The sequence below is a fragment of the Geotrypetes seraphini genome, chromosome 2 (genome assembly GCF_902459505.1).
Source record: "Geotrypetes seraphini chromosome 2, aGeoSer1.1, whole genome shotgun sequence".
NCBI lineage: Eukaryota > Metazoa > Chordata > Amphibia > Gymnophiona > Dermophiidae > Geotrypetes > Geotrypetes seraphini.
In genome coordinates this window covers 140,340,689-140,364,919 of record NC_047085.1, presented here as the reverse complement: position 1 = coordinate 140,364,919, position 24,231 = coordinate 140,340,689, and the positions used below count along the sequence as shown (strand labels likewise).

Below are 24,231 nucleotides of genomic sequence, written 5' to 3'. Positions count from 1 at the left end.
CGACTGGTACATCCTTACTAAAATCAACCTCTTAATGAGCACCAGGCACACATTTTTGCTGTGAAATAATGAAGCTTCATTGCCTGGTATTATTGGTTTGTTTTCTGTATTGTACTGACATCTGGTGGCTCAAACCAGGAATTCTCTTTCATAGCATTGAAAACAACACTTCCATTTGCACGATCAACTCCTTCTGAAATCTAAGGATATGATTGGGGGAAGTAGCCAAGGAATATGGATATGCAAATGAGAGATCTTCAGAGGTAGGATCCAAACAAATACTCAGATCCAATCCTCCTGTAGATTCCAGTGTTGGAAGATGTAAGTATCATGAGTGGAACCTGGATATTGAGCACAGACATTCATTATTTGTCCCTGGGCGTCACACACAACCTGCATGTTCAGAAAGCGGTATGCTTTCTGTTGCGATAGCTGGCCTTGTCTGCCCGGGGGGAGGGTCTAAGTGCTACATGTGTACAGTCAATGATGTCTATGACTGAGGAAAAGCAGGCTGTGATGTGCAACTGTGAGCCATGTTGTTCTTTAGGGCCTGGGGGGTATTGGGGAAGGTGATGTAGTTTGGGGTATGAATCAGGCATATGTTGGCTACTAGGACAGACTGGAAGCCCCCAGTGGCCAGGAATACATGGGAGGCACGGGGGGTGGGGGGTGGGAGTTAATAGAGAGAAGAGAGAGATAAACACCCCCTTTCATGTGCCCAGGTTGGGTTTTCTCCCTCTTCTCTCTCTTAGCACTCCCTATGTGCCCAGGTTGGGTATCAGCCCCCATCTCTCTCTCTTTTAACTGCCCTCCCTGTGCCTGGGTCAAGTATCAAACCCCTCCCTCTCTCTCAACATTCCTCAGTGCCTGGGTTGAGTTTCTCTCTCTCTCTCTCTCAACACCCTCCCCTGTGCTCAGATTATGGAATCTCCCACCTCTGTGCTCCCTCACTCTCTCAAATCCTCCCTCTCCCTCTGTACCCCTCTGTCAAATCCTCCTCCTCCTGTGAACTGGCGTACCTGTCATGCTTTTCACTCTGCCCTAGTAGCGGTAGCTTTCATACAAGGCTATGTCTCCCTTTTGCTGCACCCCTGCAGAAACAGAATGTTACATCAAGGGGGTGGGGCACATTAAAGGGGAGATGCTGCAGCTGAGATGAAGACAGCCTTGTTTGAAACCTACTGCTACTGGGGCAGAGTGAAAAGCATGAAGTAGTATTACTGGGGAAGAGTAGGAAGAGAAGAGGATTTGAGAGAGAGGGTTTTTTGAACCTACAAACAAAGAAAAATGTGAGATGCCAGGGGAGTCCGGAGTTGGCCACTGCAAGGGATCAGGTGAGGAAGGCATTTGGCACCCTTCAGGATTGGCGCCCTTGGCCACTGCTTTCCTGGTCCAAGTCTTGAGCAGGCCCTGGTCATCAGCTTCCTGTCCCTTATTGGATACAGTTTAAAACTCTACTATCGGCCTTCAAAGTTTTATTCTCAACTTCTACACCCTATCTCGTTCCTTTATAGCATTCATGCTTGCCAGCTTTCTTTCCCTTCTTTACACTGAGCAAGATTGGAGCCTACGCACAGTGCATATTTTCCCACACAATCCCTTCAAATTGGAACATCCACCCACTTTCTCCAAGATCAGAGCGCTCCATCCATTGTTTTAAAAATAATTAAGACATTCCTATTTGAACAAGCTTTTGGCATTTCCTCAATAGGCTAAGAGCTCTATAGAGGTTTTTTTGTGTGTGTTTTTATGGTGTTTTTACTATAAATCTACAGTTATCCTCTCCTATCTTAATATTGGCATTCTGGTTTCTTTTCCTATACATTATTTATGTGAAATGCCTTGTTTGCTAAGATATGAAAGACTGTATATCAAGTCAACAAATAAATATATAGAATGCATATTCTCTGCTAAAAATAACCTTTATTCTAAAATTGGAAAAATCCAAGATGGCCACCATGGGTGCCAATTTTACATTAAAATAGCCTGGGAAAAACACCAGAGAACTTCTAAAATGGCGATTTTAGGAGTGGTGGGGGTTGGGGCATGCAGGGAAACCATCCAAAACACCCTTTTTAAGAACCCCCCCAAATTTCTGATTCAGGCTGTTAGCCTGTACTCACTGCTGAAAGAGCTTACAGGGAGATCTTCTGACCTAGAAAGCAGGCAAACTGGACTTCAAAAACTTCAGACTGCCTCACTGGCTGAACTTCCATGGCTGGTACCTCCGCCGCCCTCGAACCGCCACGCAGATGCCTGGCAGAGGAACGCAGTCTGACCCTGATCCAGGGTGCACCTCCATGGAGCCACGCAGCCTGTGCTCGACCCACTAGTGGATGAACCTGAGGTGAGCAAACTCCTAAGGGACTAAATCCCAGAGCCCCGATCCAAAGTGCAAGCTGTCCAGAGGGTGCAAAGACAAGCAACCAATCCCCTGGAAACAGACTTTTTCCAAAGGTCTGTGATCTCCCGCAGTCAGAGCTGTCCTCCACAGGGAACTTCTGCAGCATGAGGGTGAAAATCGCAAATGAAAATACTGAATTTAAATGATAATAAACACAAGCAGAAAAGACAAGCTCCTACAGTCTTGCTTGTAGGAAAGAAACTGACTATTGAGGGGACAGTACCAAGATGAGAGGGGTGATGCTTAAGTCTCTGAAATATGAGGCTTCCTATAAGTTCTGGTGGTTATGGGGAAATAATCCACAAGTCCTAGAATAAAGTGAGATTGTACAAGGACCACTTTATAGGTTCCCCACATTATCCTTTTGCACTGTAATTTTACTTTTCATTTTCTTGCATTGTGGGAAAATTGGAAGAAAAAAAACGCTTTTGCATGAAAAAAATAGCACAACAAAGAAAAACGGGGAGACACAATGATCCACAGTGAAAACAATCCACCGATGAAAACAAAAAAAACCTGTGGATACAGATGTTCTGGAGATAATTTATTATACACTGACATATAAAAACATGAAAATTATTATACACTGGCATGAAAAACCAGCACAGCTTTATTAAATTAGCCCTCAAATCTATCTTTGGTGACCTTTTCCTCTCACCTTGTCTTCTTCTCACTAGCTCCAGACACAGTGATCTCTACAAGCAGTATTTTCCAAAAGAAAGCACAACTTCAGACTTGGGGAAAAAATAGTGTATACTGACTGAGTTTCACAGAATTAACTGCAATTCATGCACACTGTTTACTTAAAGTATTGGAGAGTGCACCGTACCTTGAACTACTACTGATCTCCACCCAGCTCAGTTTCCAAGAGATATGAAGCAGAAGACCCCCTACCAGTGTCTGCCACCTGGAGAAAAAAAAACCAAGCTATGAAAATGGGGAATCACACCTTTCCATATCTATGCATAAAATACAGGAAAAAAAAAAGCAAATTCCAGTGTCACATGTAGCCACACTTTTTTACACAGAAAAATAAATTAGGGCCGCATTTTAAATCACAGTAAATCACACTGAAGTCTCCTCTTTCCTCAAACATCTTTTTCTGCTCTCTTCCATGTCCAGCCCCTGTCCTTGGTGCAATTCCACATCCCACGATTCAACACCACCTTTATCCCCCTGCGCCAGTCTAATTTAAAGGTGGTCTTCTGTTGAGCCTCGCAGTGGCGTACCTAGCATATGTGACACCTGGGGCCTATCAATTTTTTGGAAACCCCCCCCCATCTGTACGAAAAACATGATTTTTAGTAACAAGCCACACGTCACACATGAGTATCTAGGAAAAGGCAGCATCTTACATACTGCAGTGAGCAGTACAACATCAATACACCCATTGTAAAACTAAACAAGCCAGACTAGTACAGATCAATCCTACACCGTCAATCCTAACAGAAAACCATGTCTTTCGAACACACAGAACACAGAAAACACCTTCGCCTAGTATGGAATATGTCATCACAAACTAACCCCTTCCCCTTTTACAAAACTGTAGTGTAGATTTTACCCACGGTGGTAACAGCTCTGACGCTCATAGAATTCTGAGCATCAGAGCTGCTACCACCACGGCTGGCGCTAAAATACGCTCCACAGTTTTGTAAAAGGGGGGATAAAATAGAAATACGTAGACAAAGGTTAAATTGAACCAGCAAGAAGCTGGACTCTGCATACAATGCAACACCACAGAAACAGTGACACATGTCTCCTAAAGCAATAAATAAGCTGGACTCTGCATACAATGCAACGCCATAGAAACAGTGACACATGTCTCCTAAAGCAATAAATAAATAGAAAATGTTTGTTCTCTGGTTTCTGCTTTCCTCATCTTCTTGTTACTCTCTTCCTTCCATCCACTGTCTCTCTTCTCTCTGCATCTTCCATTTGCTCTGTTACTGTGCCTCTCCCTTTCTCCCCCCTTCCAAATTGGTCTGGCACCCATCTTCTTCCCTCCGCTCCCCCCATAGTCTGGCATCTCTGTCTTCTTCCCTGCCAGCATCTTCTCCCCACTCTCTCTTCCCCATTTCCCTGCAGCATCTTCTCCCCACTCTCTGTTCCTCATTTCCCTTCAGCATCTTCTTCCCACTTTGTCTTCCCCATGTGCTTTCAGCGTCCTTCTCCCCCCCCTGTCTTCCCCATGTGCTTTCAGCACCTTCTCCCCCTTCTGTCTTCCTCATGTCCTTTCAGTGTCCTTCTCCCCCCGTCTTCCCCATGTGCTTTCAGCGTCCTTCTCCCCCCATCTTCCCCATGTCCTTTCAGTGTCTTTCTCCCCCCCTCTGTCTTCCCCATGTCCTTTCAGCGTCCTTTTCCCCCCCAAATCTTCCCCATGTGCTTTCAGCGTCCTTGTCCCCCCCTCTGTCTTCCCCATGTGCTTTCAGCATCCTTCTCCCCCCTCTGTTTTACCCTGTTTTCCTCTCCACCCCACCTTTCCTCCCTTTCTCCCTCCCTGCCCCTTACCTTCGTGGCGCTTTCTCCCCCCCTCCCCCCCCGGACAACAGACCCGGTCCGACAAACCTCCCTGCTCTGTGGCCGGTGATGTCTAAACTGCCTTCTTACAGCAGCTGGAGCGTTGTAGTTGCATATGGCTGCCGTAAAGGTCGCCTCTGATGCAACTTCAGGTTGCTTCAGAGATGACCTTTACGGCAGCCACACGCAGCTTCAATGCTCTAGCTCAGGGGTGCCCACACTTTTTGGGCTTGCGAGCTACTTTTAAAATGACAAAGTCAAAATGATCTACCAACAATAAAATTTAAAAAAAAACACAAAGCACACTATACGCTGAGAAAATGTTAATTATCATTCCTATTCTGGGGTTTTTTCAGAGGTCAAGGCAGATGACTCTATGCACTGTCACCTCAGTAACAACCATACAAAAATAGACAAATATACCCCTCTCCCTTTTTACTAAACCACAATAGCAGCTTTTAGCGCAGGGGGCTGTGCTGAATGCCCAGGGCTGCTCTCGATGCTCATAGGCTCCCTGCGCTAAAAACCGCTATTGTGGTTTAGTAAAAGGGGGGCATAGTGCAAAATATAGACAGCAGATATAAATTCAGACACATTTTGATCACTAAATTGAAAATAAAATCATTTTTCCTACCTTGTTGTCTGGTGATTTCATGAGTCTCTAGTTGCATTTTCTTCTGATTGTGCATCCAATCTTTCTTCCCTTCTTTCAGCCTGTATGCTTCCTCTCCTCCAGACCTCATTCCCTCCCCCAACTTTTTCTTCCTCTCTCCCTGCCCTTTCTTTCTCCCTGCCTCCCTTTCTTTTTTCTCTCTTCATGCCCCCTTTCTTTTTTTCTGTTTCCCTTTTGTCTCCCTGCCTGCCCCTTTTCTTTCTTTCTCCCTGCCCTCTACCAGGCCACTGCTGCCACCATCGGGGAACAGGCCCCCAAGCCACCGCCATCGGGAACAGGCCCAAAGCCGCCACCGCCCCAAGCTCTCCCTGCTTTGGGCCGACCAGCATTCCACTCCCCGACGTCAATTCTGCTGTCGGAGAGGAAGTTCCGGCCCAGCCAGGCAGCGATTGGCTGGCCCGAACTTCCTCTCCTATGGCAGAATTGACGTCGGGGAGAGGAAGGCTGATAAGCCCAGTAGAATTTTCCAGACCTGGCCGGCTGTGCACCCTCCCTAAGGCTGCACCCGGGGCAGACTGCCCCCCCCCCTTGGTACGCCACTGGAGCCTCGTCAACAGCAGCATTGCACATGTATGTATTGGTTGCAGCCATGGTCCTGTGAATAAGTGCAGTGATGCATATAAGAAAGAGGAACCTAAACTATAGCCATGTGATGCCAGTTCTACATTAGGAGTCACTGCCCAGAGAAAGAATCGAGATGTCATCAATGATATGTTGAAACCTTCTGCTCAGTGTGCAGCAGTGGCTAAGGAATTCCTAACATTCTATTTGCTTATTAGGAAAGGAATGGAGAACAAACAGATATTATAATGCTGCTAGGGGATTCCATTATCAGAGGGATTAACCTTGGAGCACAGGACAAGGAGCCCAAAATAGTGAAATGCCTTTCAGGATCTTCAGCTACCAGGAACACCAGGCAAATACCGACTATAATTAGGGAAGAAACAAAGAATTTGAACCCTGATGTTGTTGTTTTCCTCAGAACAATGACCTGGCCAACAATACCCCACTTGCAGTGCAGGTTTTCCGGAGCTGGGAGAGGAGTTAAAACCTTTTGTAAGGACTGTAGCTCTTTCAGAAGTACTGCCTACTTATGGACAAGGAGAGGAAAGAGTACAAAATACAAAGAATTTCAATAGGTGGTTCCAAGAAGGCAGGAAGGAAGATGGGGTAATACATGGAAAAACAAGAGCCTATACTGGAATGATGGGCTGCACCTTACCAGGACAGGAAAAAGAATCCTAGCTGAGAAATTCAGGCAATATGTTCCCAGGCATTTAAATTAGAAGATAGGTGTGGCGTATGTATGCAGGTCACTTCCAGAGGCCACCCCCAGCAAAATACAAGATATGATGGTAGTAAAGATAGTAATGAAAACAACAGTATTAGCAATTCACTTCAAAGCAATGCAACAGGAAATGAGCTGAAATTAAAAACTATGCAAAATATGAGATTGCCACGGAATGATAGCTGGAAAGCAATGTCCACAAACGCTCACAGTCTAAGCAACAAAAATCGGGATCTGCAAGCCTTGATGTTAAAGCTATACTTGGATATTATTGCTATCACATAGACATGGTTCAACGATTACCACGGCTGGGATGAAAACATAGTAGGCTATAATCTTTTTAGAAAGGATGGAGATTGTCAAAAAGGCAGAGGAGTAGCTCTCTATATAAAGACCAATAAAATTCAAGTGACCGAAATGCAAGTGGCTTGGGAAAAGGAAGAAGCGATATGGATCGCTATGAAAAGAAAAGATTGAACTTCTATCTATATGGGTGTTGTCTACAGACCTCTGATTCAGCTGCAGCAAATTGATAAAGATCTGGTTGCAGATATCCAAAAGTCGGGAAAGAAAGAGAAGGTGCTGTTGCTGGGTGATTTCAACCTGCCGGATGTGGATGGAAAGTTCCATCTGCAGAATCGTAAAGAAGTGACCTCGTTTGACCACTGCTGCAAACAGGATATTGGATTTGTTGGACCTTTGGTCTGTTCCAGTATGGTGATGATTATGTACTTATATTACTCAACCCTGTATCTTCAGTAGCACATAAGTGGATAGGGCTACTGAAAATCCAGGAGGACCACCTCCGTACTATCCCGTTAGTTCCAGGATGGTACAGGGGGCAGAGTATGGGCAGAGCCAAAAGTTAACCAGTTAGTATTACTTTTCAGGCCGCTAGCTGGGAAATTATCTGGATAAAGTTAGGACAGCAAAAAGGCTGTTAAAGCCTTTTACAGGTTATTATCCAGGTACTTCTCTGAATATTGGCCAGCACCCATGGTCGTCTTTGTTACTACTAGCCAAAGACCTGAGGCAATTTACCGTATATAATCATAAAAATAACAACACACATTATTCACATTGTCTGGTCTGTCCTAGGTACGCAAGGCAACCTGCGACTAGCTGAGATACAAAAGTACTTTCTTCCTACTGCTGAAGTAGAAAGAATATAGAGGTCAAGATAGGTCTACCCAACAAAAAATGGCTTGGAAAGGAACAAAAAATATATATACATCAAAAATTACAAAGAAGGCACTCAAAGAAGTTATAGGGAAATATTTCCTCCTCTGAGTGAAAAAATACTTTTTAAAACCAAAAAAATAGTTAAGCTTTGGAACTTTTTCCCAGAGGGTATGATATCAGCAGTTAATATAGATGGGTTTAAAAAAGGTTTGGACAAGTTCCTGGAGGAAAAGTCCATAGTCTGTTATTGAGACAGCCATGGGAGAAGCTACTGCTTGCCTTGGATCGGTAGCATGGTATGTTGCTGCTATTTGGGTTTCTGCCAGGTACTTGTAATTTGGATTGGCCACTGTGGAATCAGGATACTGGAGAGAACCAAAGTCCCTGAGGAGCAATTCTAAAGTGGGCACTTCAGTTTAGATGCCTCTTATATAAAAGGAACCTCGACGCCCAGGTTCCATTCTAGAATACTCTAGCATAAGCCAGTATCAGTGTGGCTAACATATTTCACCTAGTTACATCAGCAGGTGCCCGTTTAAGTGAAGGCATCTAAATGCAACAGACACATGCCTAACTTCCAGTATTCTCTAAGGTAATATTGAACTATTTGTGGTATTGCGGTATATAAAAATAAAGTTATTATTATTATTATTAATAATAATATGTGGAGCTATGCTTGTATTCCACTCAAGCTTCACCCTTCTTGCAAATTCCTGCTCTTTACGTTGCACAGGTATTTGCAGAATAGTGCTTACATATGTTTATGCATAAGTGCTAGTAAATATTTAGAATACTGTGTAAAGGGAAAGGAAGTGGGACTTCATATACCACCTTTCTGTGGTTACAATCAAAGCAGTTTACATATTATATACAGGTACTTATTTCGTACCTGGGGCAATGGAGGGTTAAGTGACTTGATCAGAGTCACAAGGAACTGCAGTGGGAATCGAACTCAGGTTCTCAGGCCACTGCACTAACCACTAGGACATTCCACCATTTCTCTGAAAGTGATGGGGGTCAACAATTGTAACAGAATTTAAACATGGAGCTTGGCAAAGACATAGCTGAGGGAGATATGCTAGACATTTATAAAATACTGAATGGGGTAGAAATGGCAGACTCTACAAAAATACAAGCACTAGGGGGCATGCAATACTAAGACCCCCTTTTATTAAACTGTGCTAGCAGTTTATAGCGCGGGGAGACGCGCTGAATGCCCCGCGCTGCTCCCGACGCTCATAGAGTTTCTATGAGCGTCGGGAGCAGCACGAGGCATTCAGCGCGGTTCCCGGTGCTAAAAGCTGCTAGCACAGTTAAATAAAAGGAGGCCTAAGTGATAAATTGTATTATTTGGTACATCAACGAGAGCTAAGAGCCAAATATCTTCTAATAATAATAAACTTTTGCTTATTATGACAGGGGTTGCCATACAACAAATTATGAAAAATTGGAAAAACTGGGATTTGAAAAACTGGGATTTTTGGTGGAGTTCTATGTGCCACATCTTTAACATGGAACGAGTAATTGCCATACAGTGGGAGCATTTTAAGAAGTTTAAGGATGTTTGGGATCCATTAACAAAATATTGTACAGGATGCTGTGGAGCAAACTAAAAGGGGGGACTTGTTCTTGAAAAAGCCTCCGGGTGAAACTAGTTGAACCCATAGGTCCCACCCAAGGTAGTGAATATAAAACTGAAAGCTAAGTAGCAAAATAAGCGTGAATATAAAATAAGAGTGAATATAAAACTGAAAGCTAAGTAGCAAAATAAGCGTTTTAACTTTTATAAGAAAATGTTTTTTGAAAAATGAACAAATGAATTCTTTAAGCCACATATGAAATGCATGAAGCACAAAGCACTTTAAATAAAAGTCTATTAAGGTCTAATGATGAATAAAAGCCAAAGAAGAAAATAAGCCTAAGAATAATTTGGCTGGTGGTTGGCAAACTCAGAAGACCATAAGTCCATACAAATTAATAGGCTATTATAGTACAAATTTTGTTAATGATTTAATGCCGCTGTGGATTTATAATATTTAGTAATTCGACAGCGTCAAAAAAACATTATTGGGCTATTTATTGCAACACATGTGTTGTCACCAGACACACTAAAGATAGCATCAATAAAGATGTTTTAAAATCCTTGAGTTTCACCAACTGTACAAGAAAACTGTTTGAAACTACAGCAAGTATTACAATCGGCTACAACAGAAAAAGAATTTGTGCAGCTGTTTAAGGTTATAAATGTATTTTAATATTGTACTTACCCTTGAAAGAGTGTAGGATAGGTAAATTTCAGGACAGACAGAACATACTGGAAAATAAATAGAATACATACGATATTCAATTCACTCCAATGTGTTTTATCACATCAACAAAATCTTAGACAATGGCAAATAAAAAAGGACATTTAGCTAATTTAACATAGACCAAAACAAAGTGATCTGGAAATTTTCCAAACAAAATATAATCAGGCAGTCAGGCCACATACGTTTGTAATCTGGACCTTAATTTGCACAGTAAACCGAGAAGAGAGATATCGCCCTATGTCAGGACTCTTGTCAAGTAGCTATACCATGTATCCAGTCACCTGGATTAGCACAATCATAGATGAATTAAAAAATCAACAAAACTCCTTCTCCAACCCTAAGCAGCAGAACCAAAGCCTAGCTGCAGATTTGCCCTGGGAAGGGGAGTTCAAAATCTGTCTTTCCTTTGTATCAATACCAAGTTATACCTCTATAGGAAGTAGTGAAGTTTGCTTATAATTGCTTTACTTTGTAGTAAAATTCAATTACCATAAAAGGGACACAAGCCACTACCGGTAATCGTTATCTCTTTCAATTGGTCAATTCTAATGGCATTTTGAGATCCTTGGAGGTGCTTCAGAGGGAACACGGCTGGACTTCTCAAAACTGGTACTCTTATACTCAGTTATCCTTTTATGTACGCTCCCTGCTGCAGGACTTTCTCACGGATAGGCACATGGAATTGATTTCTGAGGCCTTAAGTCTGTCTGCACAGGCACAGATTCCTCTGAGATTTCAATATCGTCATCTTCAGGAGTGTCTGGGTGAACTTTCTTATGACTTCTATGCCACTAAATGGTCTATTGATCTGTCCTGCGAAGTCTCTGCCTCCGTATTTAAACGAGGGATTTATAGAGTAGCACACTTGACACCGCAAGTGACACTGATTGAAATGAATTATAAATTTTTGTTACGACTTTACCGATCTCCCTCTTATATGTATAGGGCGAAACTGTGCGCCTCAGACCAATGCCTTAAATGTCATTTTTCTCCTGCTATGCTGGGCCATCAGTTCTGGTCCTGTGTGAGGGTGCAGAGATTTTGGCTACATGTACATCAGCATATCATGATCAATATAACTTTCGCCCGGTCATGTTGTTTACTTTGGAGTCCCTTCCTAGATCCTCCCCGAAGGGATTCCGGAGTTTTCTGGATCGTGCGGTGCTATTGGGGAAGAAAGTGATACTTCAATGTTGGATCTCTTCGGACTCTCCTACCCTTGTACATTGGAACAGTGATGTTACAACATGCCTCCATGGAACGCCTACACATTTCATCACTGGACACAGCGCTGGGGCGTGCATATTGTACTCGTTGGGAGCCATTCTGGAATACTTTGACATCCAGAGCCCGTAGTCATTTACTGAACGTATGATCTCCATTGGTATAAGACACACTGGACTTGAATAATTCTATTGTTTTTGTGATTTCCTGTTGTTGAGGGTGGTGGGGGAGACGGGAACGGGAGTGGAAATGGGCTTAACTATTGTACTCATTTGTTTATATCAGTTGTACACTACGTTGCCGTTTTGTGTTATTTTTGAAAAATTAATAAAATATATATATTTTTTAAAAGGACATATCTTTTTTGTTGGATAAAACTGGCCAAGGTGCAAAATCACAGAATAATCCTAGCAATCTCTCTCCTCTGTAAATTTTGAAAGTTTGTTAAACTGTGAAAAGATGCATCCTGTGCAGTGGTCAAAATGATGTCTATTGGAAATCTTTCTCAGCAGATACTATTCATTGGGTTCACATTACATGTCAATGAATAGGGACTCGTAGTAAGTAATCATCAGCAAACTACAACCAAGACCTCTTCATTATGTGGGGAATTACTGTGTGGCACAGTAGTTAGAGCTACAGTCTCAGCACCCTGAGTTTATGGGTTCAAACCCATGCTGCTCCTTGTGACCCTGGGCAAGTTACTTAATCCCCCATTGCCCCAGGTACATTAGATAGAGTGTGAGCCTTTCAGGACAGATAGGGAAAACGCTTGAGTACCTGAGTAAACCACTTTGGTTATAAGTGGTATATAAATACTAAAATAAATAAATAAATAGAAATGTAGCAGGAAATGGTGAATTTGATTCCTGTCAGAGACAGGATGCAAGGCTTGATGGACGTTTGGTCTTGCCCAGAATAGCACAAACTCCACATCCTGTCTCCAGTAGTGGTCAATCCAGGTATAAAAACCAAACTTAGATTATGATCCCACTAGGGATAGAGAAGTACCTGTATGTAACATGTAAACCAGTTCAGGTGCTTCACAAGAATGTGGTATATCAAGTACATTATCTTTATCCCTTACTAGCATCCAGTAGAATCCCAAGAAGTAGAACTATTCCGTGTTCTGCCTTCACATTCATGAGAACAGATTGCTTAAGATATGTAAACAATGTGCATTGTTGCAGCTCAGTAAGCTGCAGTTCCCTGTTCCCATTATGCTGCATCCCCCCCCCCCCCCTTCTCCTGCTTCTTCTCTGAGTGTGGAGAAAAAGAAGTTTCTGTTTTCTTAGTTAGCACATGGCTTAGAAAGCATTGTTGTCCCGTCAGGTTTACACCTTTGTATCTGCTAGTCTAACTGCAGCTTAGTTGAATAAGGTGGAATAAAGTATTACCCAGCACAGAGAGTCTGTGCTAAAATACTCCCAGCTTGCCCTGATCACAGGAGGTGCTGGTTGAAGTGTGGATTATATGAGAGAGGAAATCATAGAGATCATCTGAACTGTAAGTTTCTTTCTTTGTTTTATTAAAGTAAGCTTACGGAGTCCATCCTGGTAATATTATAGAATACAGGTTCAATTAGTTTTATCTGTCCGAGACCCCCTGGGATAAGCCTCAGCACATTCCTCATAAACAGAGTTGAGCAGTGACTCTAAGGGCTCCTTTTACGAAGCAGCTTTAGCGGTTTAACGCACGTAATAGCGCACGCTAAACTGCCGGCCACGCTAGACGCTAACACCAGCATTGAGCTGGCGTTAGTTCTAGCCGTGTAGCGCGGATTTAGCGTGCGCTAAAAAGCTGCGTGTGCTAAAACCGCTAACACAGCTTCATAAAAGGAGCCCTAAGATTACAGACATTCTGCATTCAATGCAACTAGCTAAAGGAAAAACTGATTAGACCTGTGTCAGTCTGGCTTCAGACTTGAGTATGGAATAAAGACAGTTCTTGTATTCCTGCTTTACAATCTCCAGAAAAACCATGACAGGGATCTGCCTCAATTCTAGTGTTGCAGTATTTCTTGGACCTCTTTGATACTGTGAAACATATCGTGTTTACTTGAGAAATGAAAATAGGTAGTGATGCCATAGTATTTGTAATATATACCCTTTTTTTTATTTATTTATTGAAACCTAAACCATAAGTACTATTATATTGCTCCTTCCACCTGAAACACTGTAATAGCAACTGTTCAGAAATCAAGCTTATGATGAACTGTGGAGTACCACAGGAATCTAAATCATTACCTCTTGTATTTAATGTCTACCTCAAGCCTTTAACTGAGTTGCTTCAGTTGATGGACAGAAAATTCTACATTTATGCTGATGATCTTCAGCAACTCATACCCATTCAATCAGATTTACCCACAGCTCTGAGGAAACTGTCTGCCTACCTAACAGCAACTCAGGGACAGGCAAAAAATTAAACTGTCTGAACCCAAATAAAACAGATTCTGTAGGTTCTTAACATGAGCAATTAGGTACCAAACATCAAAAATGCTATTTGAGAAGTATGAATTGCCCCTAATCCGCCAAAAATGTAGATTTGTGCAGAATAGAACTTTAGACAAATAAATATCACAAGTCAGGAATCTCAGGATACGACTAGACTCATCACTTACTTCTTCTATTCCACAGATTCAAACTAACTTAAAAAAAAACCTGCTTCTATCACCTATGGCAACTTCAAAATCTTTCTCCATATATCAACATCAAATCTAATCACAGTGGACATGCCATAATAACCATGACAGGGAATAATAATATCATGGCTAGACTATTGAAAGGCCAAAATGAGTCTCCATCAAATTTTATCCCCATTTCCAACTAGGAAAAGACTTAGGGTTCCTTTTACAAAGTGTGCTAGCGTTTTTAGCACGCGCTACCCGAAAAACTATCGCCTGCTCAAAAGGAGGCGGTAGCGGCTAGTGCGCGGGACATTTTAGCTTGCGCTATTCTGCACATTAAAGCCCTAAAGCGCCTTTGTAAAAGGAGCCCTTAGGGGCAGCTGCTCAAAGCCTATAGTGCTAGCAATGTTTCAGGTGCTGTTGCTGGACAGCGCTGGAGTTTTGTGCATCCGACCTTTAGTTTGAACATATTTGTTTGGACACAGTTTGTCATTTGAATTTACTGCAACATTTGCCAGTAAAGAGAGTATTTATTTATTTATTTAAAAGGATTTCTCAACCGCCTATTCCTAGGCGGCTTTACAAATAATAACATACATAAAATAAAGCAAACAAGACTTGTACAAACATCAAAGATTACAGATCATTCAATGTAGACGGTGTCAGGTCAAAAGCGCGCCGGGACAAAGGCGCGTGCAGACAATTGAGCGCAACGCGGAGGCGCATGCCGCAGAAAATTACTGTTTTTACGGCTCCGACTGGGGGGTCTGGGGGGGAACCCCCCAACTTTACTTAATAGAGATCGCGCCGCGTTATGGGGGCATTGTGGGGGGTGTGGGGGGTTGTAACTGAAAACTTCACTTTTTCCCTGTTTTTAGGGAAAAAGTTAAGTTTACAGTAAAATGTGGAGGGTTACAACCCCCCAAACCCCCCATAACGCCGGCACGATCTCTATTAAGTAAACTGGGGGGGCTCCCCAACAAAACCCCCTGTCGGAGCCCCTAAAAACTGTAATTTTCTTCGGCGCGCACCTCCATCTTGCGCTCAGTTGTCGGCACGCGCCTTTGTCTTTGGCGGGGTTGTCTATGAACTAATGTAGACAGTTAGTTCATAGCTCTCCATAATATATTAATCCAAAAACATCATTCATTGGAATTCTTCTATAAAAAGTGTAGTCTTGAGCATTTTCTTAAACTTCTGAATATCAGACAGAGCTCTTTGCAGTCCAGTTAATTTGTTCCACAGAGTTACTCCTATGATGGAAATAACAGAAGCTCTCGTATTCTCATAATGCACTTTTGAGATGTTCATCAATGACAATCATTTTGCACCCTCAGACCGCAGAGTTTTAAGCAGTCAAGAGATTGCCATAGTTTGTGATAAATACTAAGAAATCCCATGGTAAATGAGTTCTAGTCTAAATTTCATTTTTGAAGTCAAAGTATTTTTTTTTTTCTGCTGAGAATAGTTTTAAAGGGATGGGCAAGAAATGGGGGAGGGGTCTTAAATTCCACAGCCTACTGGAGTAAGTTTGGCCCTGACCTGCACCCAACTCAACACCCAGAAACTACTGGGGGTTTTTTTGTAAGCACCTGTCTGGGTACACAAGAGCTAGTCGGTGCACAAAGACTGGTAAGCAGGACCAGGGTTACACTTGTGAAAGCTAGGAGGTTACACTCATTTAGTTTATATGTTGGTGAGAAAAGAAAGGTAAGTAAGAAGAATCACAGGTAAATGATGCTGGCCCAGCAACTTACATTAATGCGCTTTATTCCACCTCAAACCAGGAGTTAAAATTCCAGCGTGAATAAAACTGTCATTCAAAAGTACTTGTCCTGTTAGCAACCACTATCTGGTAAGTGCCCTGTCCATGAATCCACAGCAAAAATACTCCTATTAAACCACATGGTTAACCAGATGGTGGAATATACTGTAACTTGTTACTCCTGAACATATATTTGTGGGATGCTATCTGCAGAACCACTGGCACTTAATATACACTTGGTTAAGTTAAAAGACACACAGTCAGTTTAAAAACAAATACTGACCGCCATGCTTGATCATATTTGAATATTGACCTACATCAGGGGTGTCCAACCTGCGGCCCAAGGGCCGCATGCGGCCCTGTGAAGTATTTTGTGTGGCCTCAGTCGAGGGCGATGCAGTATTTTCCTCTGCTGCCCCCGGGTGTTTACCATCTTGCCGGCTCCCTCCTCTGTCTTGGGCCCCAGAAACATTTTTTTTTTCGGCCAATGCGGCCCAGGGAAGCCAAAAGGTTGGACACCCCTGACCTACATGGTCATTCCATATCAAGTGGACCAGGGGTTCATGCTGCCCAAAGTGACCTTTCACATGCTCTACCTCCTCCAAATTGAACCAAATTTTATACTGATGTTCCCTAATGTCTCAAACAAAATCATGCAAACTTTTTTGGGTGGATCTCTATTGGGTCGAGATGAACAGAGGTCACCTTCAGAGTGCCATGCTCCGCATAACACAAAACAGCCACTTTGTCCAGGCACTGCAGAAGGGCCTGAGACAATATTCAGTTATTATCCATGCAGCCGAGCAGTTTTAATACAGTCTTTTTTATCGTGACCTAAATAAAATCGCTTAGCTACAGGGATAGCGGCTAAACATCATAGCTATCTGTATATCTGGCTTTCTGTGCCGTTATAATCCTTACAGTGCCGCGGTATTTACAAAAGGGTTTTAGCAGCACCACAGAAAATTCTCGATATGAAGGGATCTTACACATTTAGCGGCAAAGTCCCTTTAGCTACTTATCGGTATGCTTGCAGTGGAAAAGTAGGAGAGCGAGTGATTAGTACCTTAAAATTCCAAGCATATGATTGCATTAGTTCTGCCATAGGTTTAAATGAGAGAGACTCACCTTGTTGGTGAAATAAGCAGTTAAGTGAAATAAACAGAATACTAGACCGACTGCGAGTCTATTTAAAAACATGAGTCACAGCATCATCGAGCGTAGGGAAGACGGCGGTAGAGCAGAGCAAAAGTGCGGTACCAGGAACAGGCTGAAACGAACTCAGATCAGCATCTCTCCCAGGTAGCTGCCATGACACAGACACGTTGCCTGAACTCTCATCCAATAGAAACCGAGACACCTCTTCCGGGAACGCCCTCTTAAACCGGCAACACATTTCTGAACGATGGCCAACCTGCTTGCAGAGACAGCATCAGCAAGCTCAGAAGAATTTGCACTGTTCGCCGCAGGGAAGCGAAAGCATGTAAGGCTGATGTGCATGGCTCATTGAAATGTCTGTTGCGATGGTAAGTCTGAGCAAAGGATCAGGGTAGTTGAGGGAAGGCATTTTCGACAAACAGTCTGTCAAGCATCAGACACGTTTAAATTTGAAAGGTATGTTTCTATAGTGGGTACTGTAATACAAAACGTAACAGATGATTACTGTAAAATCTCTAGGACTAGGGTTCCCAGATTTTTAAGTTAAAAAAATAGGACACGTTGCCCCGCCCTGTTCAGCTCCATTCCACCCCTGGCCCCACCCTGTCTCGCTCCCACACAAACCATCAGCGGGACCAGGGATGGGACAGGGCGGGGCAACGTGTCCTCTTTTTTTAACTTAGTTCTAGAGATTTTACAGTAATCATCTGTCATGTTTTGTATTACAGTATCTGCATGCTCAGAGAAACCCCCCCCCCCCCCAAGATGCGGACAAACTGATTGGTTTTGGAAATCTGACTGGGCACACAGACAGCCCTCTAAAAAGAGGGCATATCTGGGTTTTCCCAGACATCTGGTAACCTTATCTAGGACCATGATAGGAGTCAACTTTTTTAAATTATTGGGGGTGCTCAATTCACCACAAATTAGCAAATCCATATAAAGGAATTAAAGGAAAGCATAAGGTGACCATTAATTTTTTTCATCAAAAGGGGGCATCTATTAATTGTCAGTCCCGCCCCCAATCTCACCCCAGCCCGCCCCAATCCCACCCTAGCTCCACCCCAATGTCCCTCTCACTGCCTTCCACACTTTGTCCCACCCCCATCCCCCAAGCCAGCCTGCCTGTCTGTCTACCTCTCTCCCTCCCTCCCTGGCCAAAGCCAGGCTGCCTGCATGTCTACCACTCTCCCTCCCTCCCTCCCTGGCCAAAACCAGCCTGCTTACCTGTCTACCTATCTCCTTCCCTCCCTGCTGAAAAAAAAAAAAAAAAAGCCTCCCCATCTTTCCCCCTGTCTGCTGCTCTTACTGCCATGCCGCTACAGCTGCTAAACCCAACAGGAAGTCTTCTTTCCGACGTCAATTCTGACGTCGGAGAGGACGTTTTGGGCCAGCCAGGCAGCGATTGGCTGGCCCAGAACGTCCTCTCCGACGTCAGAATTGACATCGGAAAGAAGACTTCCTGTCGGGTTTAGCAGCTGTAGCGGCATGGCAGTAAGAGCAGCAGACAGGGGGAAAGATGGGGAGGCTTTTTTTTTTTTTTTTGCGGCAGGGAGGGACAGGAAGTGATCACCTGTCCCGTTGTCCCCGAGCACAGCTTCGGGACGCTGTCCCTGAAAACAGGACATTTCGGCATCCCGAAGCTGTCTGTGGGGACAACGGGACAGGAGGTCTGAAAACGGGACCATCCTGTTCAAAACGGGATGTATAGTCACCTTAGGAAAGCATGATGGGTTGTGAGCACAATTGGCCAGGCTGTCCTTAAATGAAAAGTACAGCAGGTGGTGCCACAGAGGTAGGATTACCAGACATCTGGATTAGAGAATGACACGGTGACAAAATTTATCACCATTCCCGTCCCCGCGGATAACCACAGGAAATAATCCCATGTCATTTTCTAGTGTCTATTTCAACCTTGGTCCTTCTACACCAGCATTCTTCAACGCAATGCTTGCGGGTCAGTGGTTGTGCCCAATTATACTCTGATTCTTCCCTCTCTCCTTAAAGAATGACATGAAGATGGTTTCCCGCGGTTATCCGCGGGGACGGGAACGGTGATGAATTTTGTCACTGTATCATTCTGGATTTACTCAGACATGTCCAGGTGTCTGGATGGCTTTTCAAGGCCCAGCACTTTGTCCGGGTTTTGTAAAGCTTCCAGCTTGAGACCGCATTGGGAGGGTATCTGTGCATGCACATATAGAACGCTGTGACATCATATGCATGCACGCATGCGCAGATGCTCTCCCGACATGACAGCAGGAGAACAGGTTAAGGGGCAGGGCTGGGGCGTGATTTGGGCAGAACAGGATGGGGCTGGGTGGAACTGGGCAGGCCTGAGGGGTGGAGCCATGGATCCAGATTTTACAATAGTAAAATCTGGTAAACCTACACAGAGGGAGGACTTGTGGGTAAAAGAAACGCTAGGGATAGCTAGGGTTGCCAGATGTCTGGATTTCCCCGGACATGTCCTCTGTTTTTTTTTAGGACTCAGTTGGCAGTCCAGGCGGCTTTTAAAATTTACAACTTTTGTCCAGGGAAACCGGACATCTAGTAAGTCTGCACTCGTGCACTTATCCAGAGTCCTTCCTCCTCCTCCCCGCAACCACATACCTATCTGGAGTCCTCCTCCCTCTCCCATCCCACCGCACATCTATCCTGAGCATGTGATGTCATCACGTCGATGGCCACACATGCGTAGATGCCCTCCAGACGCGGCCCTGAGCTCAGGGACTTCCAGAACCCAGACAAACTGTAGGATTTTGGAAATCCCTCTGGGCACCCAGACAGTCACCATCAATCACACTCTTCTCCTATCCAGATTAGCCAACATTGGTATCTGTGACACACTGCATTACGCTGGTTCACCTCCTTTTTAGACAAAAGAATGCAGAGTGTACTACTGGGGTCTTAACATGTCACAACCCAAACCACTTAAACATGGCGTACCTCAAGCTGCTTTGCTGTCACCATTGCTTTTTAACTTGTACATTAGACCAGTGTTTCTCAACATGTAGTACGCAAGCTATCTGAGGAAAGTCTTCTGGGTCAGCAGAGGATCCCAGTTACCTCCTTTCAGGTGGGCTGTTCCCTCTTGCCTTCAGCAGCACTTGTTGCAGGGACACGTCAGTGGCTCTTTCACATGGCATGTGGCTGACCCAGAAACCTTCTCTCCGACATCAGAGAGAAGACTTGTGGGTCAGCCATGTGAAGCATATGAGACACTGCCCATGCGATCCTGCAACAAGTGCCGCTGAAGGCAGAAGGAGCAGCTCAGCTGGACGGCCCTGAAGCGAGCAAGTAAGGGAGAAAGGGGACATGATCTGGAGCAAAGGGAGAAAGGAGGGGGGGGGAAGGAGCCCATTGGGACATGGGAGGGTACGATTTTGGGACAAAGGCTGAAAGGAAGGGAGGGGGGGGCGCATCCAAGCTGCACATGAGGGCTCTGCAATGGCACCTCCAAAAAAGGTTGGAACCAACACTGCCAACCTCTCACACACAAGATACTCATCAACCAGTCAGCCAGAGATGCCCTCGAATGGTGGCAGAGACAGCAGAACATCTTCACGAGGAATCCCCTCCAACAGCCACGCCACCAGCTCACCCTCAAGGCTGGCTGGGGAGCGCATCTCCTACACCTACGCACCAAGGGAGGCTGGTCCCAGTCCAAGGTGAGGTGCCACATCAACCTCTTGGAACTTCAGGCCATCGAGAAAGCGCTACGAGCCTTTTCCCAATGGATTGCCAACAAAGCCATCTTCATCCAGACAGACAAACAAGTAGCAATGTTCTATGTCATCAGGCAGGGGGACATGGGCTCGGGCTCCCTTCCCCTCTGCTGAGAGGCCTGCCGAATCTGGGAGTTCACCATAACCATCAACTGCACTCTACAAGCAACCTACCTTCCTGGCATCCAGCCAGAAGCTGAACCCGCATGAATGGTCTCTTCACTCCAGCATGATGCTCCGGAGATGGGGCACCCCTGGTCTCGACCTGTTTGCCAGCAAATCCAACACAAAGTGCTCACGCTTTTGCTCCAAATGGCCATCCCAGTCCAGCCTGTGCTCCGATGCTTTCACGATCCACTGGGGGCACCAGCTGCTATACGCATACCCCCCACGCCTCTGATCCACAAAACAATAGGGAAGATCATGCAAGATGGGGCATCAATAATACTCATCGCCCCGCACTGGCCCAGGCAAGCATAGTTCCCCTTCCTTCACCGCCTGGCAGTACAGCCGCCAATGCGACTACCACACAGACTGGACCTCATCACGCAGGACTAGGGCACCCTGACATACAAACACTGGTCCCGTCGGCATGGATGTTGAAAGGATGACCCTAGCCCCGCTTCATCTGACTCCAGAGGTCACAGAAGTCCTGTTAGCAGCCAGATGCCCAGCTACCAGAAACCAGCTACCAGAAAATCGTACATGCTCAAGTGGAAGCGGTTCCAGACATGGTGTGCAGCAGAACAGCTGAACCAAGAATAAGGAAAATGAATACCAAATAAACACGTCCAACACTATCTTGGGACTCCACCTTACTAACTGCAGCAGATCAAGTACGCAGCCTAGGAGTAACATTAGACGGCCACCCCTCCCTGTCCACCCACATATTTCAAGTAGTCTCTACCTCTTCTACTACCTCCGCCAACTGAGAAGGATCAAACCCTACATCTCCAAACCTGACCCAGCTCAACTCCTCTATGCCTATGTCCTCTCCAGGATGGATTACTGCAACTCCCTATTTAATGAAGTAGCCAAAAAAGACCTCAAACGCCTCCAGCGGGTACAAAATGCAGCAATCCGCCTCCTACACAGCCTCAACTACCATGATCCCATCTCCCCAGCCCTCCGCGCTGAATACTGGCTTCCAATTAACCAACGCTGTGCATTCAAGGCCCTGGTAATAGCGCATAAAATAATTTATGCCACCACCCATTCCTCTAAACCTTCCTCAGAGCTCTGGGAGAGCAAATCCACTTTGGGCACATCGGATGGCGTCACCAAGGGTGGCTGACTGATCCTGCTTGTCCAGGGAGAATAAAAATAGTAAAATAGGGTAACATAATTAAAACATACAGGACCTACTGGAATGATAGGATTGAGGTAAAGAAGTACATTATAAAATAAGAAAGAGAGCCATATAGGGGAAATACAAAAAAAGGAAGGGGGATCCTATCTGATAACCAAAGCAGAAATGGAGATAATATTTCATAAGGTAAGTGCATTAGAGGTTGAACGCATGTTTAAAAAGAAATGTTTGTAGTTTTCCTTTGAAACGGTCTAGCTGGGTTCATTCTGTATTTCCGGGGGGTAATGAGTTCCAAATAGATGGGATTGTGACAGAGATGTTTGTGTTCTGGAGAACCCACTTACTATTTAGTCTTTGGTAAAACTAGCAAAGCTCATGCCCGTCTCTCCTCCTCCTGGAAAAGCGGAGACTCAGAGGAGATATGATAGAGACCTTCAAGATCCTGAGGGGCATCGAAAAGGTTGACAAGGACAGATTTTTCAATTTGAAAGAAACCACAAGAACAAGGGGTCACTCGATGAAATTGAAGGGGGACAGGTTTAGAACAAACGCAAGGAAATTCTTTTTCACACAGAGGGTGGTGGACACATGGAACACCCTTCCGGAGGCCGTGATAGGAAATAGCACTGTACAGGGTTTCAAGGAAGACCTGGATAGGTTCCTGGAGGACAAAGGGATTGAGGGATACAGATAAGAGTAGTGGAAGGTTTAGAGATAAGTGTAGAGGTAGGTATAAAATTAGTCAGGGTCCGCTGCTCAGGCAATATGCCTGATGGGCCGCCGCGTGAGCGGACCGCTGGGCGGGATGGACCTCTGGTCTGCCCCGGCGGAGGCGACTACTTATGTTCTTATGTCCTCCTCACCCCAGTTGTCTCATCCCTCTTTCCTTCTTTCTCATGGCTATCTCTCCCCTCTTACCTCACCCTCTCTCATCACAGCACCAGTGCCTACGCCCTGTAAAGTAGAATCATAACTAGAAAAACATGTCTCATTATGACGCACTAGTCACATAACCTACTTCAACTGGCCCCAGTTTAACAAAGTATTAAGTTACAGAATAAGTGTTATTAGGTGGAGTTATGCATCCATAAAGGAAAACATTTTGTTATCTTTGCTTATACTATAGTTTGTTTTTTCTTTTTTTAATTTATATACCGCATAAAACTATGTGATTAGCATGTTGGTTACACACATAATATACTAATCGCCCTTTAGTCGCTTGGAAATAAACAAATAGACAAACATCTTATCAAATTAAACGTTCAACAATAAAACTATAAAAGGTTAAAAACCAGATATTCGTTAGCACTGTATCTTACAGGAAGAACAGAAGTAGTAACATTTTCATAGGAGAGCGTTAACAAAAAGCTGCGTTTTTAATATTTTCTTAAAGTTGATCTTTCCAGCCTAATCATTTTTTATTTTACACATTTTTAGTTTATACTTCTATAAATTAGTCTCCTAACCCTATAAAAATTAAGCTATTTATTTCTGCAGGTTGAGTACTCACTCCAGCATGTAGTCTCAGCATTGGATATGAATCTGAAATACATTGCTTTCAGTCTCCATAATACTGTTGTTTCAGATATCTAACTGCAGTAGAACTACAGTCTTGTCTGGGACGAAGGATCTTGGAAGGCTTGTTGAAGCTAATTTTATAATGGGGCACCTAAACCATATCTCTAAAACTTTTTAGCTCTGGCACACCAAACGGAACAAATCTTTTTCATGGCACATCATAATTGAAATAAAAAAAAATTGCAAAACCAACCAAAAATTAAATTTGAGAGTTCTTTATGTAAAGTTCTCTAAGCTAAATATGGGTAATTGTAACAACGGTGAAACTAAAGTAGATGGAACAGAATTGCTAATCAATGCGATGGATGTGCTTGTTTTTGAGTGCAAATTAACTCAAAACGCGGCTCGAGAGTCAACAAGCAAACGCACATTTCTTCATCCACCATCAATTTCATTTCTATCAGAGCTGAAAATCCAAGTTTGCAAAGATAAGACGATCCAAATGATAACAAAGCCTCAATTGCTTTGTT

General features: G+C 44.0%; 2 protein-coding genes across 5 annotated transcripts in view; one reads left to right on the top strand and one right to left on the bottom strand.

Annotated features, from left to right (window-relative positions):
- TMEM241 (transmembrane protein 241) overlaps nucleotides 1–17,376 on the bottom strand; it is a 117,816-nt gene extending 100,440 nt beyond the window's left edge. Inside the window, exons 1-3 of one of the 4 annotated variants that reach the window (XR_004538349.1) lie at nucleotides 17,117–17,376; nucleotides 10,332–10,378; nucleotides 3,234–3,311 (exon numbers count right to left, since the gene is read on the bottom strand). Coding sequence is in view for 3 of the 4 variants with exons in the window: in XM_033933884.1 (XP_033789775.1) it covers nucleotides 3,234–3,311; nucleotides 10,332–10,378; nucleotides 17,117–17,188 (197 nt within the window). In the remaining variant the exon portion in view is untranslated. The remainder of the gene's footprint in view (nucleotides 1–3,233; nucleotides 3,312–10,331; nucleotides 10,379–17,116) is intronic. The other 3 variants (XM_033933884.1, XM_033933882.1, XM_033933883.1) reach the window with 3 other exon arrangements.
- Nucleotides 17,377–17,412: 36 nt separating this feature from the next.
- The window catches only part of RIOK3 (RIO kinase 3), a 71,852-nt gene continuing 65,033 nt past the window's right edge, over nucleotides 17,413–24,231 (top strand). Inside the window, exon 1 of the mRNA XM_033933881.1 lies at nucleotides 17,413–17,514. Coding sequence (XP_033789772.1) covers nucleotides 17,500–17,514 — 15 coding nt within the window. The 5' untranslated portion in view covers nucleotides 17,413–17,499. The remainder of the gene's footprint in view (nucleotides 17,515–24,231) is intronic.